The sequence below is a fragment of the Pteropus alecto genome, unplaced genomic scaffold (genome assembly GCF_000325575.1).
Source record: "Pteropus alecto unplaced genomic scaffold, ASM32557v1 scaffold131, whole genome shotgun sequence".
Taxonomy (NCBI): domain Eukaryota; kingdom Metazoa; phylum Chordata; class Mammalia; order Chiroptera; family Pteropodidae; genus Pteropus; species Pteropus alecto.
In genome coordinates, this window is record NW_006434709.1 from 5,795,064 (window position 1) to 5,811,911 (window position 16,848).

General features: G+C 44.8%; 1 protein-coding gene across 1 annotated transcript in view; it reads left to right on the forward strand.

Moving 5' to 3' along the window:
* The window catches only part of SPRED2 (sprouty related EVH1 domain containing 2), a 105,820-nt gene extending 89,288 nt beyond the window's left edge, over positions 1–16,532 (forward strand). Inside the window, exons 6-7 of the mRNA XM_025045122.1 lie at positions 11,074–11,223; positions 13,319–16,532. Coding sequence (XP_024900890.1) covers positions 11,074–11,223; positions 13,319–13,984 — 816 coding nt within the window. The 3' untranslated portion in view covers positions 13,985–16,532. The remainder of the gene's footprint in view (positions 1–11,073; positions 11,224–13,318) is intronic.
* Positions 16,533–16,848: the final 316 nt, after the last annotated feature.

Below are 16,848 nucleotides of genomic sequence, written 5' to 3' on the forward strand. Positions count from 1 at the left end.
AACTGGAGAGAAATACAAGAAGAGCCACAAGAGTTGAAACTATTTATTTCTCTAGAGGGTGAGAAGCTAAGATGGGGAGGGGTGAGACTATTTGAGGTATTAAGTGATATATGTACATGTACTGATTAAAAAAAAAAAGAATGGGGGGGCAGGTTCTCAGAAGGGGGATGAGGAGTCAAGGGAGAAGAAGGAATGGAGAGAGACAGCTTAGCTACAACAATCCCGATTCCCCCATCTGGGCGTTTAAAGGGATTAAAGAAAAGCAGCAGAGTGCTCTAGGTGCTCTTCTTCCCACTGTTTTCTCTGCCTCGCGTTAGGAAGCAGTATGTTCACTGTGGAAATAATGGCACATTAAAGGTAGGATAACTTACAGGAATTAGCTGAACATTTATTTGCCTCGTTAGGTGACAAGGATAGCTCTAAACAAAGCAACTCCTTAGAATGATAGATCTTGAGGTTGGAAGGGATCTTGAGTTCTTATCAGCTCAGTCAGACAGGTGACTTGCCTAAGATCACACAGCTAGTTCGTAGTGGAGGAGCAGTGAACACTCTCCTCCCAACCTTTCTAGTTCACCACTGCTTATTTTTCTCTTCCTCTGTTGAATAATTATATTTATGGTATTTCAAGAACCTTACAAGAGTTACATTGTAAGGTTCTCTTGGACCCAAGTTGGAAAGGGGAGAGATAAAAGGATGACTGTGTGACCGTGTGGCCCCTTCATGTGACGGACTTGGAGCCTCCTCCGCAAGTGTTACAGCCTGGAGGTCCCCCAGCACCTCCAAGCTTGGCCTTAGGAATGCCTACCCTACATGTACAAAGTTTTGACTTTTCCCCCCACCTTTTAGGTTTATATTACCATCTAAGTGTTGTTTCTGGATTTGGGCAGCCTTTCTCAATCAATTATTCCCAATTAAGCCCTAGCACCTTAAGGTATCTATCCTTATAATGAGTTGACTTCTCTCCTGTGCACCTGGAATGGTACTATGTACCGTCCTTTGCAGAACTGAGCAGAGCCAGTCACAACATTTTGTTTGGGTCTGAATTCTCTCCCAGAACCCAGTTGAAAAGGCTGGTATTTGGGTTATGTTTTCGGTGTTTCATTGTATTTTATTTCTTTAGGTAGGCAGTCCTCCTTCACATGGGAAAAACGTCATGTCTTTTATAGCATCGGCAGCTTCTAGCCATGTTTCGCCCAGACTGGAAAACTTGGTCCTTCCTCGTGCCTTACGTTCAAACCCTTGACATCCTGTTTATTACAAGCTGTGTTTTATTACTTTCTGGCTCTTCAGAGCGTTATTACTGACATCTCCGACCCCTCCCACCCACCCCAGGTGCTTTCTAAAGCGTGGCTAGAGCAAGTGCTTGAAACCAAAGCAATTTTTTGTCCTAGATGAGTTTTTGAGTATTTGCAAGTTGTACTTATTTTCATTCTCGATTAAATAGAAAAAAACGAATTCATTGAATTTTGTAATTATCAAAGATTTCATTGATATAGAAGCAGAAGAGTGCAGAATACCACAAAATTTTCCTATTCTTGGAGAGTTTTCCACCTTATCCGTTTCCAACAAACATTAAAACAGAATGCAAATCTACCAGTTTTGTAATGAAATGAGGTTTGCTTACTGACTTTCTAAGAAAGAGTTTGTAAAAGCTAAAGTGGTGTGTGACCCCTGGGGTCATGGAGTTTGGAAGTGAGGGAGAGCCCTAGATTCTAAACTGGGATCTGCCATTAAGTAATAAGCTGTGATCATTTATCCTTTGAACACAAAGCCTTCTCAGGGTGAACATATTCCCTTCGAGTTTATTTGCTGGCCCAAGAGAGGGGAAGGAAAGGAGCTGGGGTGTGGAGCGGCCCCTGACACTGTGCCCTGCACTTCTCACATATGTTACTGGATTTGGTCCTCAGCCACACCGAGGTACATGTTGGCGCTGCATTTCTGCTGATAAGATCACCAAGGCTCAGAGAGGTGAAGTGACTTGTGCTTGGTTCCACACCGTTCACCCAGAATGTAAACCCCAAATCTGCTTGTTGCCTTTCAGAGAGCTTTAAGAAAAGGAAATATTTATTCAATATGTTTTACTAAATTTTACATATCAAATATACCAGAGTCCCTTTATTGCAGAAGAACCACCTAAGTGGTGGACGTTTCAACTAGGGCATTGGCTTAAAACCTCAGCCATCTCTTCAGTGGAGGTAGGAGGGTCCCCAGTCGCTCTTTGAAAGCCGCACCCTCCTTTTAGAAGATCAGTTGATCAAAAATGTTTTTGTCGTCTCCCTTTGGAATTAAGGGATTGGGATAAAGTGGGGTTAGGTGTGGGGGAGGATGAGTAAAGGGGAAATTGGTTGAAAGTGTAAATTCTGTAAAGTTTAACTAGTGAAACTGATCTATGGTGGTTTATTAAGAAAGGCAAAAAAGTCTTGGGAGGGGCAGCCCTATGCTTGTGGTTGACACCAGGGAGCAGTGTCCCATAACTGCTGCTGGCTGAGACCCAGCACTGCGTGGGTGGCATGGAAGGTCTCAGAAGATGGATGGGAGATGCTTTATCTTCTAAATGACAGCTATCAAGCTCACATTACATAGTAAGAGGAGGATCTTTTTATTCTACATGCAGTACCTTAACAGTGGCTAAATTAAAGCAATTAAATTGTCTAAGGCTCATAGAAAAGCTTTGAAATGCTCTCAATTTCAGGAAGGCCAAAGAAAGGCATTTTGTTTACCCTCCCACTTGATGTCTTTCTTCATTTATACATACCTCATCTTTTTAAGCTGCAGCTAGTAGGATACTATTATTTCCATTTTACTAATTCACATAGAGTACACGTTCGGTGTTACCTGAAACCTGGCCTTCCTGCTCCCAACCCTCAGCTCTTCCAGTGAAGCTAAGCTGTGGGCTTATCAGGGTCCTTTCCTTTCATATCAAAATTTCATCTAACTTCCAAAATTAGAAACTTTTTTTTTTTTCATGTGTGGGAATTTCATTTTTGTTTTCTCTCAACGTAAGAATGCTCAGTTTATCTATCCTCTGGGTCTCGGAGAGGGTGATGCCTTAGAGTGTGGGACAAAGTTATCTCTTTCTCCCCAGAAGCTGCCTCTCAGACCCAAACTGCCTACTAGCTGGGGCCATAAAAAAGTGGGTGCCTGGCTGATTTCCTGCTCTGCTTGCCTCTTTGAAACCTGGAACCAATGTAGGCCCTTAAGACAAGTCAACCAGTACTACCTGTTCCCAAAGACATGTTGAAACAATGGGTGACAACTTCCTGTTTACCAAAGGAAAAAGAGTTGACCACAGGCCAATCGGTCTAATAGATACTGAGGGAAAGGTGTGCTTTGTGGAGGAGTTAGAAACAACAGTTCATCCAAACCACCTCAGCCAGGAGCCTTCTGAGGTGCTCAACCATCCAGTTACTGTCTCCTGGGAGGCAGAAGCAGCCCAGAATTGTGTATGATCAGGCTAGTCTCCCAGCCTGAGGTAGAGAGGAATGACATATTTATATATAGTGCCTGTGTGTATACATACTTTTTAAAAATAATAAAACGAGGAGCTTGGCGATAGGAAGAATATTGAATATTGCTTTGGTTGCATCAGCTGTTGAGATCTATTTTGGTGGTAACTGCAGTAAAAATAATACAAATTGTGGTCATAACTACTAGTAAGCCATCTTCAAAAACTCAAAATAGCAGCAGCATCTACACAGGACAGAAATTCTACTTAATCATCTGAATTAATCCTGTGGCTTTTTTTTTTTTTTTTTTTTTTGGGCACCTGCTCCAATAACCTCTCAAACCAAACACTGCAGAACCCCAAGGGAATCTTAGCAAAAGATACCAAAACTGTCATTAACATTAACAGGGACTGAAAATACTGAGCAGGATTGAGTATCTATAAGAAATAAAAAAGGCATTATTAAGACATTATATAAAGCAGAGATCCAAGAGGATTAGACGCCACCTACTGGAAACCAAAAATTTGGTGTCTTTTTTTGTTTTTTTTTTTTTGGAGGGGGTATGGTGATGGCTTTATTTAGTATGTATTATTTAGCATTTTTTACATACATCCTGTGACTATTGAATCATATGTAAGTAACAGTCTTAGTCAAACCCCTTTGTCCTGTAATATTCTTAGGAGGAAGGAAGAAGAATTACACATAAAATTTTAGGGCTCAGACAGACCTTGGAGATTATCTAGTGCATCCCCCTTATTTTTCACAAGTGGAAACTGAGGTAGTATGTATTATTTAGCATTTTTTACATACATCCTGTGACTATTGAATCATATGTAAGTAACAGTCTTAGTCAAACCCCTTTGTCCTGTAATATTCTTAGGAGGAAGGAAGAAGAATTACACATAAAATTTTAGGGCTCAGACAGACCTTGGAGATTATCTAGTGCATCCCCCTTATTTTTCACAAGTGGAAACTGAGGTCCGAAGAAGTTGAACAACTTGTCCAAGACACGTGGCCAAGCCTGGCATCAAGGTTTTCGATTCTTTCTGTATAGAGCTATTTTTGATTAGCATTGCTATGTGATTCCTGGATAATGTGGTCGGGCTTCTTAACTTTATTTCCTGTGCCTTACTGAAAACGTGTAGGCCTGCTGGCCTCCTGAACGGGCTGCTGAGTGGGCTTGGCTCCGAGCACTGTGTGCTTTCTTCTATTAGCTCATGTGTTCCTGGGGACACAGGGATGATGAACTGACTGTATTTGTTTGCTTGTGCCTCTGGAGGTGGGGTTCATTCCTTTCGTCTCCATCCCGAAAGGGAGAAAATTAACAGAAATTAACAGTTGTCTTCCTTCTCATAGTCTCACCAATATACCCAGTAAGAGTCCTACTCCAGAAAGCTGTAAACCCAGTGTCCCTTCATAGTTCCAAGTGTCCTTGAAAAACAGCCCTGGGCACCCTTTCTCTCCTATAGCCACTGTCTGCCAGCTGCTGCCACGTTTGTTTTCTACCCCACCCGCTTTTGGAAAAACAAAAGATTTAGCAGGAAAACCCAGGGGAGTTGAAGGGATGCATATAAATCCTAAAAACACTTGTTTCACTTTGAGATGCTTAGTCTGACCCACCCCGAATGCCCCAAAAAGCCCTTGGTCTGAAGCCAGGATTTCATCCCAGGATGGATAACTTAATTTAAGCAAACTGTCTCCTCAGCTGGTCTGGCCTCTTGGTTCTTTCCCTCCTTCCTTGAGCTTTTCTTAGTCAAAGACTTTGGCCTTCCAAATGAAGAAGGCTCATTCCCAGCCCTAGAGCATGTGGACAGATGCATGTGCTTTTTCAAGAACTTCCAGGTAAACTCAAGGAACTTCTGTAGGACAGGGGGAAAAATAGTCAGGTTTCCAAGAGTAAGAAAGCATAGTTTACAAAATATGCCCATACCGTCGGAGAGAGCCAGCCACAGGTGTTAGCATTAGGCATCCATCTTTCGGTCTCATTTCTCCATTCAGACCAATTCCTACCCAAACCAGACAGCCTCAGCCAGTGTCTTTTGTACTTCAGAATTTGATTTACTGTCAAGATATCAACACTAGAGTCAGTTGTTCAAAGGAAAAGTATCAACTCTTGAAGCTCTTTGGTTTTCTTCTCACTTGTTAAATTCTGGAGAATTATAGGAAATATCTGAATACTCAAGTACAACTTATGCCCGAAGAGGCCAACCATTGGAAGCTTACTCTTTTTGAAGAAGTTTGTTCATCAGATGTTCACTGGTGAACTTAGGCCTCTGTTTTTCTTCCTCTGGGCCTTGATCTGGGTTGTCCAGCCATCTAGAATGCCCCCTCCTCAGGGTGGCCACCTGGCTTTGGCCCCTGCCCACGTCACCTTCTGTGTCTGTACCCATATCCCATAAAGCCCCAGCCCAAACCCAAATACCCTTCAGGGAAGGAATGGGTGTTTGTACTACCAGAGTGGATTTGGTCAGGCTGGTGGAGGCCCTGTTTTGTGTTTTTAAGGTTGGCAGTGCCCACTCTTTCATCTCAGTACACTCTCACTCTTGCTTCCACCTCCCCTCCCTCACCCTCTTCTTCCCTATCAAGGCCTTGACTCAGCTTACTGCCCTGTTAGAGGGCTTTAGGGCCAGGTCACACACAGCGTGTTACCACTCCTGTGAAGTTTTACAGTAACCACAGAAATTTGAAAATGTCGTCAAAGGTCTGTCCCTCACAAAGAGACCAAACTAGGTGGAAAAACACAGCCCACACGTTATATTGTTCCAAAGTTTAGAAAAAGGTGGAAAGCTGCCTAGCTCAGTATACAAGACTAGCCTAACCTCACTGTTTAACTAGGCAAGGACAGCTCAGGTAGAGAACAACAGAAGTCAGACTCACTGATGAATCTACATGCAACGTTTCTAAGTAAAATATAACAAAATACATCAAATATTTGTAAAACAAATTTAATGAAAGCCCAGGAGAGTATCTCCTAGGCATGCAGAGGTGTTTTATATTGGAAAAGATAACTGTTTGATTCATACATTAATAAAACAAAGGTAAAAGACTAATCATGTCAATAGATATACAAAAAAACCTGGTGACATCTAACAGCTTTTGGTAAAAACCCTTCGCAATCTAGAATACAAGGAAACTTTTTGGAATTTTACTTTATAATCACTCCACCTATCTAGAACTATATTTTGATAGAGAAGCGTTAGAAGTTCCATTAAGGTCAAGCTCAGGCAAGGCCACCACCATCACCTGTTTTTTCACATCTTGCTGGAAGCCCTGGCAAAAATTGCAACGAGAAAAAGAAGGTATAAATATTGGAAAAGAGACCAGACTATCTCTTGTGAGTAGTATGATATACTTAGAAAAATCCAGAGTCAGTGGATAAAAAAATATTTGAACTTTTATAATGATTTAAGGCGACCAGATACAGGATCAACAGAATCAGTGCCTTTTCTGTAATCAGCAGTAACCGTTTGGAAAACCGTTTAATCTCATTTCATTTATGCAATAACCCTGATTTTAGCTCCATTTTGCAGATGTGAAAACTGGAGTTTAGAGGTCAACTTGACCACAATCACACAACTTATAATTAGCAGAGAATGATTCAAATAGTTGGCCTGAGCTGAGACCCTGTTATTTAACATTACCACACTCCACTGCATTTGTTGTTCAGTGCCTCATAATAGGTTGCAAACTTCTTAGACTTCTTTTTAATTGTGGGCCACTGATGTTGCATCAGTCAAACCTAAACCCAGAAGCAAGTTTTGAAGGATACATTTGCGTTTACTGCATCACAGAGCCGGAGACCTCCCACGAGTTGACGGCAGTGCCCAGCCTTGGTGTCCCCAGTGGGCGGCACTGAAGTCTCCCTCTGACTGCTCTTTCCAGACATGGGGAACCCTGTTGTCAAAGCCACCCCTCTTCGGAGCCTCAGGTCCCCAAACACAGAGTAGCTGCAGAGGACTTCTACTTTTGTTCTTTAGTTCAAACCCGCACCAGTTCTAAGACACCTTCCGGAGAGCAAGGCGAGTTTAAAACACGGCCAGAGCCTTTCCGAATTGAAGGCGAAACTGTCAGATTGGTAGGTGTCTTTAGCTTGTGCACACAAATATCAGAGAGATGTTCAAGAATCTTGTTTGTGAATGCGTGTGCGCTTGCACACACAGCTCAGTGCTTTTCTCCAGCTGTGTGTGGAAACCAAGAGCAGAGTTAGGGAGAACCAGTCAGAGGTAAACGTAGGTAGGAGGTGTTTCTCCTCTCCGTTCTTGGAGATGCCCTGTTAGTACATTCCTTTTGTTTGTAGGTCACACTCACCACCACTTTGCAAGATTTGTCTGATAGTACAGATCTGAAATAAGCCTCAGCTTCCAATGGAGCCTCTTGCATGTTCTTTCCAGAGTCTAAACCAACACAGCAGTTTGGCAGAGAAGGCTCTGGTCTGGGCCAGACATGCAGGAGGCCATGTACTGTAGGCACGCCTCAAAGTTTTCTGGCTTTCTTGCTTCTTTGTGCAAATCCATCAGTTTTGGAGATCTTGAGAGGCCTTTCTCAGTCTCACATTCTCTGACAATGTCCAGGAAGCTTTGCACTTGACTCTGTGCAATGGAAAGGCTGTTCGGGGTTGGGGAGGTTGGATGGGTGCATCAGGGATGGCGTTTCTGATTGGCTCGGGAATACTAGGCAAGCTGGGTGTGCCGCATTGCTTAGAACCACTTTCTACCCATTGTTTACCCGGACATGAGATGGATTAGGGTGAACAACTAACACAGAGGTGACCACGATGTGTTCACTGGTTTCTGATAACTAAATGAGTGCTTATTACCGTGTTCGACACAAGGGTAGCTTTTTTTTTTCAATTAGAGTTGACGTTCAATTTTGTTAGTTTCAGGTGTACACAAGGTAGCTTCTAACCTCAAAGACAACTGTCATGTGGGTGTTGGATAAGAATTTAACCCTTGAAGATTGAATCACACAAGGGCCCTTACTTGCTTATTCAGAAAGTATTGAGATCTTTAGAAACCTTTGTATTGTGAGACACCATCTCCTCATCTTTTGTGTCAAGCAGGGTGTACCTTCTTGGAGAAGTTGTGTTAATCTCAACAAAACACCTCCAGAGTGGGCATTGGAATGGGTTCGCCTGACCAGAGAAGCAGCATGTGGGGCGTTGAAATCCCACTGGGCTTGGTGGTCAGGGGCTGCGTTCTAGCCCAGGTGGCAAATCCTCCATACTGACAGGAGACTATTAAGAGTTCTTGGCTTTGTCGTTTTGTCTGATCAACAACCACCATGTGGTAAAGAGGGAGAATGCATTACCTCCGGGGACAAAAGGAAGGAGTGGGTCAGAGTTGGAGGACAGGTGGAATTTGGAAAAAAGTAAAAATTCTTGTGCATCAGTTCGGTCTCTTAGTTACTGGGATTTAAAGGGTCAATAGTAATTCTTCCCTATCCGAGTTCTGAACCAACTGAGAAGAACAAAAGTTAGAAGACCCTCTATGGTCTTGGCTTACATCTGTGGGCAGTGGACGATGTCCCAGGACCTGGCCCGCCAAGCAGAGAGGCGCTGGAGTGCTACAGCCTCCCCACAGTGGGGCAGGCCCTTGACCCCCAAGTGGACTTCACAGTTCCAAGAATGGTTGCCAGCATGTGCTATTTGCCAATTGGGTGGCTTTCAAGAGGCAGAGGAGTAAAGTAGCGGACTGCAAGCCTAGTTCCACTCCACTCGTGGAGATGAGTGAGGGCCAGAGAGAGGCCAGGAATGTGATGCGGTGGAACTGCTGCCACACAGAGGGATCGGGAGTGAGGAAGAAGTGCACCCAAGTGATGAACCCAACACATCTCATTTGTTACCAAAGGGAATTGGCTCATGTCATTGAAACATCCTATCCTAGAGTGGATCAGAATTCAGGCTTGACTACATTCAGAAATTTATGGGGTCTGTGGGGGCCTTCTTCTCTTGGTTTTACTTGACTTCATCTTCAGAAGGTTCTTACCCTGTGCCTTCACCAGGATTCCAGGCTTATGGGACCCTTTGATCTTAACTTCAGAGATAAAGACAGCATCTTAAAAAAAATCTTTTTTCTGACCTGTCAAAAATTCATATTGCTTGAGAGGACCATGTGTCCATACCTGAATTAGTCATTGTGGTTGAAGGATTGGAAACAGGTATCAGCCCACATCACTTGAACCAAACAGAGAAAAATCCAGGAGGGGTCAGGTCCCCAAAGGGATGTTGCACATGTCCACCAGGTTTTAAAAATTAACAATAGTTGTGTTGCACAATGAGTGTCTTTTCTTTTTCCTAAATACTTGTAGTACCATTTTTCTGAGCATTTATTACTTTATAAACGGGACAGTGGGGGGTAAAATAGCTTTTATAAGTCTTTGTTTTAACCTTGCCTTGCCCCCAAAAGGACTCATGGCACTAACAAAAAACATAAAATCAAGAGATAAATAAGCAAGTGAGATAAGAGGAATATAAGAGTGAGAAGCAACAGCCAAGCAGCAGTTCTACATATTTGCCAGAAATAAGATACCTAGAAACAAGAAAAACCTTGTTTTCATTTGTTGAAGGCATGGAGGGTCGTGACTCTGTGGAGATGGAAGGTGGGGTGGGGAGTGTAAGGGGCCCTGGTTTTAAAGATGGTTGCCACCTGCATTTAACAAAGCCTTTTATGTGTTTGTGGAAAGGCGGGGGGGGTGCGGTAGGAGTGGTTGTGGGCAGGGGGGCGTGACTCTGTGGAGATGGAAGGTGGGGTGGGGAGTGTAAGGGGCCCTGGTTTTAAAGATGGTTGCCACCTGCATTTAACAAAGCCTTTTATGTGTTTGTGGAAAGGCGGGGGGGGTGCGGGAGGAGTGGTTGTGGGGTCCCTTTTCATTGAGTTTTCTGTGGAGGCATTAAGCACCTAGGTGGTAGGTATATTAGGAGGCGGTGGGGCCCCCTGTGCTCTGGCCACAGTCCATCTCAATATCTGATCACCTTCCAAAAGACACTGTCATGGAGGCTCCAATCTGAACTTGTCCCTACTGGGAAGACAGCTCTGTACTCACCCCCACAGATGTTGACCTTCATCCCTCTGTACAGTCATACATCTTGCTTCATTAAAGTAAAACCCTAAATTTGCTTCAAACCCAAAGATTTCTTCTTGGAAAGCAAGTACCCACAACACCCCTCAAGGTATCTTTATCTGAGTCTTTCTCAGGCCAGGATTGGCCCCATATACAAACATTTGGGTTTCATTTTTGCCTGTTTACATCGCCCCTGCTTGCTTGCCAGAGTACCTCGCAACCAGGGTTATGAATGGGGCAACCATACTTGATCAAACTGGGATACACAGTGGGAAGCCTGGTGTAGTGAGCCAGAACCTGGTTGCTGCTCCCACATTTGAGAAAAGCCAACTTTTTAGGGGCTGGGGCCTGGGTTTCCCTGCCTGTTGAGCCGGCCACACCATGTGTAGACAATCTTGCCCTTCAGGGGTCCTCCCACCTTCCACAGCCAGGATAAACTCAAGATTTCCAGCAAGAGAAGTCCACCAAGATGCCCCAAGTGGGGTAGACACATGTTAGGGTTTGGTGTGTGGGTTTGGTTTTTATTTTTATTTTTTTAATTAACTCTTGGTTACCTCTCTCTAAACAGACAGCTACAGACAGTTCTTCTAATTCCTCGCAGAAGAGGGAACAACCTACTCGGACAATCTCCTCTCCCACAGCCTGTGAGCCCCGGAGGATTTATACCCTGGGTCACCTCCACGACTCATACTCTACGGACCACTATCACCTCGAACAGGTGAGTGGCAGTCTCCTTCCTCTCCTCAAGCCCAGGCCTCTTCCGTTCTACTTTGTACCATCTCATATCAGAGGTGGTGGGGGTGGCTCAGTCTTACTCAGAGTTTTCTGTGTGCCAGACACCTTGCTAAACCCTTGTGCTTTATCTCATTTAATTCTCTCAAACTGCCACACAGGGCAGGTCCTTGGCCCAGTTTATAGATGAGGAAGCTGAGGCTTAGACAGCATCCCTAGTGGAACAAGATTCAGATGCAAGTCTGCTCACAGGGTGCTGTGATGCCTCCCGTGTTCCTCTGGCTTTGGGGGAAAGCACAGGGCGACGGTCGAGACTGAAGAACGCTGCGCTGGGCTCATGCACCCTGGAATCTTGGGCTGCAGGCCCAGGCTTGCTCGGGGAGATGTAGCTGGAGTCTGGAATTCAGTAATTCAACAAATATTTACCAAGCGGCTGTTTTGCAGAGCAGGTTCCCAAACTGTGGGCCATGGACTCATGCCCGTGTAGGGTGATGTGGCCATTAGTCTGCTATGAAAAGAAAAAAGGAGCATGGTTAACATAAAAAGTTAGATTTATATGACTTTTTATTAAAAATTATTTATTGCTTCCTAATATTTTGGCATTAAACATGTTCTTTTTAAAAATCACATTATAGTAGCAGTAGATGGGAACTGACTTTGATTCTCCTTACTTTGCAAAAATAAAAAGTTAGCAAAGCCTGTGCCAGCTTCCAAGATTTGTTCGTAGAACTGTGATTTTTCCAAAGTCTAGGAAATTCTGATGTCAAGAATCTGACGGGAATTAAGGCCAAGTGTGTGAGATGTGGCCTCTGCCCTCAGGGAGCTCACGGTCTGGTGGGAAGTGAAGGGTAAATCTAGTTACCGGGTAAAAGTTCTCTAACTACTATAACGATGATAATGGCAACAGGTATCAAACACATCCCGTGTGACAGGCTCTGTGTTGACACACCGCATAGATTCTTTGTTCTCACAACAGCCCTATGCAGTTTGATAGTCAGAGAAACTGAGTCTGATGCTTGGTAACTTGCTAAATTCCACAACCCAAATTTGACTCCAGTGGGTTCACGCAGAGCCATTATCTCCCCCCCTTAAAAAGCCTTCATTCCCAAAAGACTTCTAAAGTGGAAAATCTCTACCACAACTGAGATGTCTTTGTGAGGCCGGCTTACCTGCATCTAGTCGGGAACTATTGACTTAGCACACCTGCCACTCTGGACGAGGCACTGTTGTGAACTGTAGAGGGACCGCCTGCAGAAACGACTCTTCATTCACCCTAAGGGAGAATGCAGTTTGGGGTCAAAGGCCAGAAGGGTTAGTTCTTTGGCTGGCCTGCCTCTGTCGGATTCCAGCTCTGCCACTCAAAATCGGTGAGATCCTGGCAGGACTTGAACCCAGGCAGTTGGCCTCAGGGATCTACACCTTCACCCTTTTCTTATCTGGGTGTCTTATCTTTGCATCCAGATTACGAGGTTCTTGTGCACCTTATAGTGCCTGGTATCTCCTTTTGCTTTTTTGAACATGATCCATAGTGAGAAATGCATTTTAGACTGTGACTCGGGATACACATAATGAAAAATATTTACCCTTATAACATGCAGTGGACTCCAGTGTTGGTCTGTTTCACTGAGGGGAAAAAAAGTTGTCTTGCAGAAGAGAATGTACTGTACAAAACCAGGCAAAACTAATCTGTGAGGAATCTAGCTACTGGTCACCATCACCCTTAGTGCTAGGCAGTAATTGAAAGGGAGATGGGGGTTGTCCCAGGGGAGACCGCTGCCTTCTTCTTGGTCTGGGTGTGTCCAGCTTCTGAAAATTCAGACTCTATTCTTACAGTGTACACACTTTCCCCACATATATAGTAATACTTAAAAAGACGGGGGAAAGCTGGTCTCGACCCATTAAACGGATTTCCTGACCCAGGAATGAATGGGGACAATTTGAAATATATCTGACCCACAGGATATTCAGTAATTAGAGGATGGGTCAGTTTCTTCAAAAAATGCCTCTGTCAAGGCGAAAGGTGCACATTGGATTTTTTTTTTCCCCCCGTTGCTGTAAAATACTCTTTTTCTCTCGGGCAGCCAATGCCCAGGCCCTATCGCCAGGTGAGCTTCCCGGACGACGATGAGGAGATCGTGCGCATCAACCCCCGGGAGAAGATCTGGATGACGGGCTACGAGGACTACCGGCATGCGCCCGTGAGGGGCAAGCACCTGGACCCCTCGGAGGACGCAGACTCCTACGTGCGCTTCGCCAAGGGCGAGGTCCCCAAGCACGACTACAACTACCCCTACGTGGACTCCTCGGACTTTGGTCTCGGCGAGGACCCCAAAGGGCGCGGGGGCGGCGTGATCAAGACCCAGCCCTCGCGGGGCAAGTCCCGGCGGCGGAAGGAAGACGGAGAGCGCTCCCGGTGTGAGTACTGCAGGGACATGTTCAACCATGAGGAGAACCGGAGGGGCCACTGCCAGGACGCCCCTGACGCCGTGAGAACTTGCATCCGCCGGGTGAGCTGTATGTGGTGTGCGGACAGCATGCTCTATCACTGTATGTCGGACCCCGAGGGCGACTATACAGACCCGTGCTCGTGCGACACTAGCGACGAGAAGTTTTGCCTCCGGTGGATGGCTCTTATTGCCTTGTCTTTCTTGGCCCCCTGTATGTGCTGTTACCTGCCCCTTCGGGCCTGCTACCACTGTGGGGTGATGTGCAGGTGCTGCGGGGGGAAGCACAAAGCGGCCGTGTGACTCCATGTCTCTCCCTTACCCTCCTCCAACCACAGCCACAGGGACCTTGTCTTCTACACACTCTCATCTTCTCCCCCGCCCCCTGGGACCTGGAAGCGCCCTTCCAGCCTGGGCAACCTGCCTGGTGGACTCTGCACTCCCCCAGCCACCCATCCATCCACACACGCGCAGTGTTCTAGAGAAAGGAACCTCCACCTAGATTCTCGTGTATTATTAACAATCTGTAATCAAGCTAACTGTCTTATACCTGTGTTGATTTCCTGCCTTTCCTCCCCACCTCTTCCAGTTCAAAGGCACCTGCACTCAGAACTGCTGATTTTGGTGGGTTTTGTAATTGGTTTTTTCCAAGAGCATAGAAGACTATTTCTCTTGGTTCAGCTTACCTATTGCTCAGCACCACTGGGTTCCTGCAGAAATGTGATGTCAGAATGATGAAACCCAACCAGAAGTATTTTAACCTGCAATTATTATGTATAGGAGGTGAGCTAGTTAACAAACTTCTACCACGAAACAAGATCGCTTTAACTTTTCTAAAGCCAAATTTCCCATGTAAGCTACAGTTTCTATCTTGAGCCCGTTATCATTTTCTGCCCTCCCCCCTCCCAATCTGTCAGTTATTCACAATGCAAAATACGCACCGGTAAAATGACTGAGAATTGAGCCTTAACTTCAGATTAACTTGTGAGAATCAGGAAAATTCTTTAAACTGCATCACATCCTCTCGGGCCAGGGCTAGAAAGGGGATTTCAGGTTTCTCTGAGCCTCTCCAGTTACCCCCTAAGGTAGAACTTTTTAAAATTGTATCACCGCCACTTCTAAAAATTTAGCAATATTGGAAGAAAACGCTAATGAAGAAATTTTGCTCATTGTTTTGCAAACCAAATATTCTCTTTACAGTGATCTCCAAACAAGTTCCAGTTGAGAAACACTACAGATGTAGTAAAACTATAGGAGCTTCCCCGACACACACACTGGCTATTTTCTATTAACCAGGGGAAGTTTTAAATGTCATAAATTTGGAGTGGTGGGTCGCATTTTGTTCGTGGGTTTGTGTTTTCATCTTAGATTCAATTTCACGTCAACAGATTCTTCATTTATACTTGGGAAAAAACAAGGCCATATGTAAAAATCCTTCCAATGCCTAAGTGTCTTTCTCCTGCAACTCCAAACCCAGACTGGCCATTTTGTGTGCACAGATGGCTAAGTCAGCAGACTGGGTCTACCTGTCGCCTTGCCACGTAGGAGGCTTCTAATTAGCTGGAAAAGAGTATTTTTCTAATCCGTCGCAAGGAATAGCCAAATCTTTAGGGCAGAAAGAAGAAAGTGAAGAGTGGTTACCTGTACCTAGCATAGTACAATCAGAACGTCGTGGAGAATGTAGGGGGCAGGCTTGTCAACACTGGCTGTTCTTCCTGCTGTGCTCTTCCTGTGGTAACTGCCAGCTGGGGGCATGGCCTAATCTCTCTCTCCCCACTTCCCCCATTCCTTCTTTATTGCACACAGGACATCAGTCTTCAAGGAAAGGGACTTTTTTTCAGTCTGCCAATCGTATTGGGAAAATGCTAGCCACGCTTACCTTCATGGGAATGTTTTCAGCTCGTCTCAGAGCCCGTCGCATTTCTTTAGTCAGATCATTGGTGTAAATACCCACTGTGCTTAGGAGCGAGTTGGTAAACGTTTTCACTTGTCGGAGTGACTGGTTTGGGCCTTTCAGTCTGAAAAAAGAGTAGAGAGCTGTCAGTGTGATGATGGGGAAAAAAGGAACAGCCTCCCTGCTTGGAGAACATCTAGGAAACCTCAGCCAGCCTCCCAGCGTTGTCGAGAGACCGTCTTCCCCCCCAGCCCTGAGGCTTTTCCTCGGGGTCCTTCTCAAGGTCTCCTCTCTACAAAGCACAACACTAATGTATGTTTCGTTAGACCTCAGTTCAAGTGCCCCTATTTATTTCAATAAGAATACACATATTCCAGCTGCTTTTGGTTTGTCGTCTCTATTTAGTTGTTCCTATCTTCCTTCATCCCTTGTGCTTTTCTACCCTTTGAGAGTTATGCTAGTGAATCTTGCTCCGCGTATGCTTTTTGGTTTGTGAAGGCAGCGGTTAAGGGCACAGGGACAGCCATGGGGACATTTATGTAAATACGTCTCTAATTGCCACACTGCAGCTGAACAGTGTGCAGTATTTTCCCAGTCAGCTTTGCCATACTGACGTCAATCATTTGAGAGAAATTATTCAGATTTTATTTTTGTATCTGTGGTAACAAAACATTAACCAAAAGATTGTCTGTTTGGAAGCTTCCCCCTCCCCCCTAAGCTGTTTGCTCTCATTAACAAATTAAAGTGCCTGAAGCATAATTCATTCTTTACCTGTATACTAAACACCCTGTTGTATTGATTTTTTTATAACCCTTTTTACCTCTGTGTAAAAAATATATATACAAGTGTATGATGTACATTTTAGTTCTTAACTTTTTTTTATGGTTTCTAATATGTATGACCAATGTAGCCATTGCTTTAAAATGTACCATGTAAATATAAACACATCCTATCAGATTGCTGACTTCAGGCTATTTGTCTGACTGGAGATGGGGTGGCCAATGTGAGCCTCCTCAGACATGGGAGTTCTTACACACAGGATGGGAAGGGGTTTCCTTTGGAGAAGGATGTGTGGATACTGGTCTGTTTTTGTGAGGCCCTTCCCGCCTATGGTTATGTCATATTCCCAAGGGGAGACTGCAGCTCCTCCAGCTCAGATGCTTCAAGTGAAAGGAATGCTGTATGTCACCGCCAGGGGAACACCCCCTCTTCCTAGGCCTGGCTGCCCGGTGTATGCTTCTCTGAGGGAACAGCTGTACTTCCTCCAAGTTGT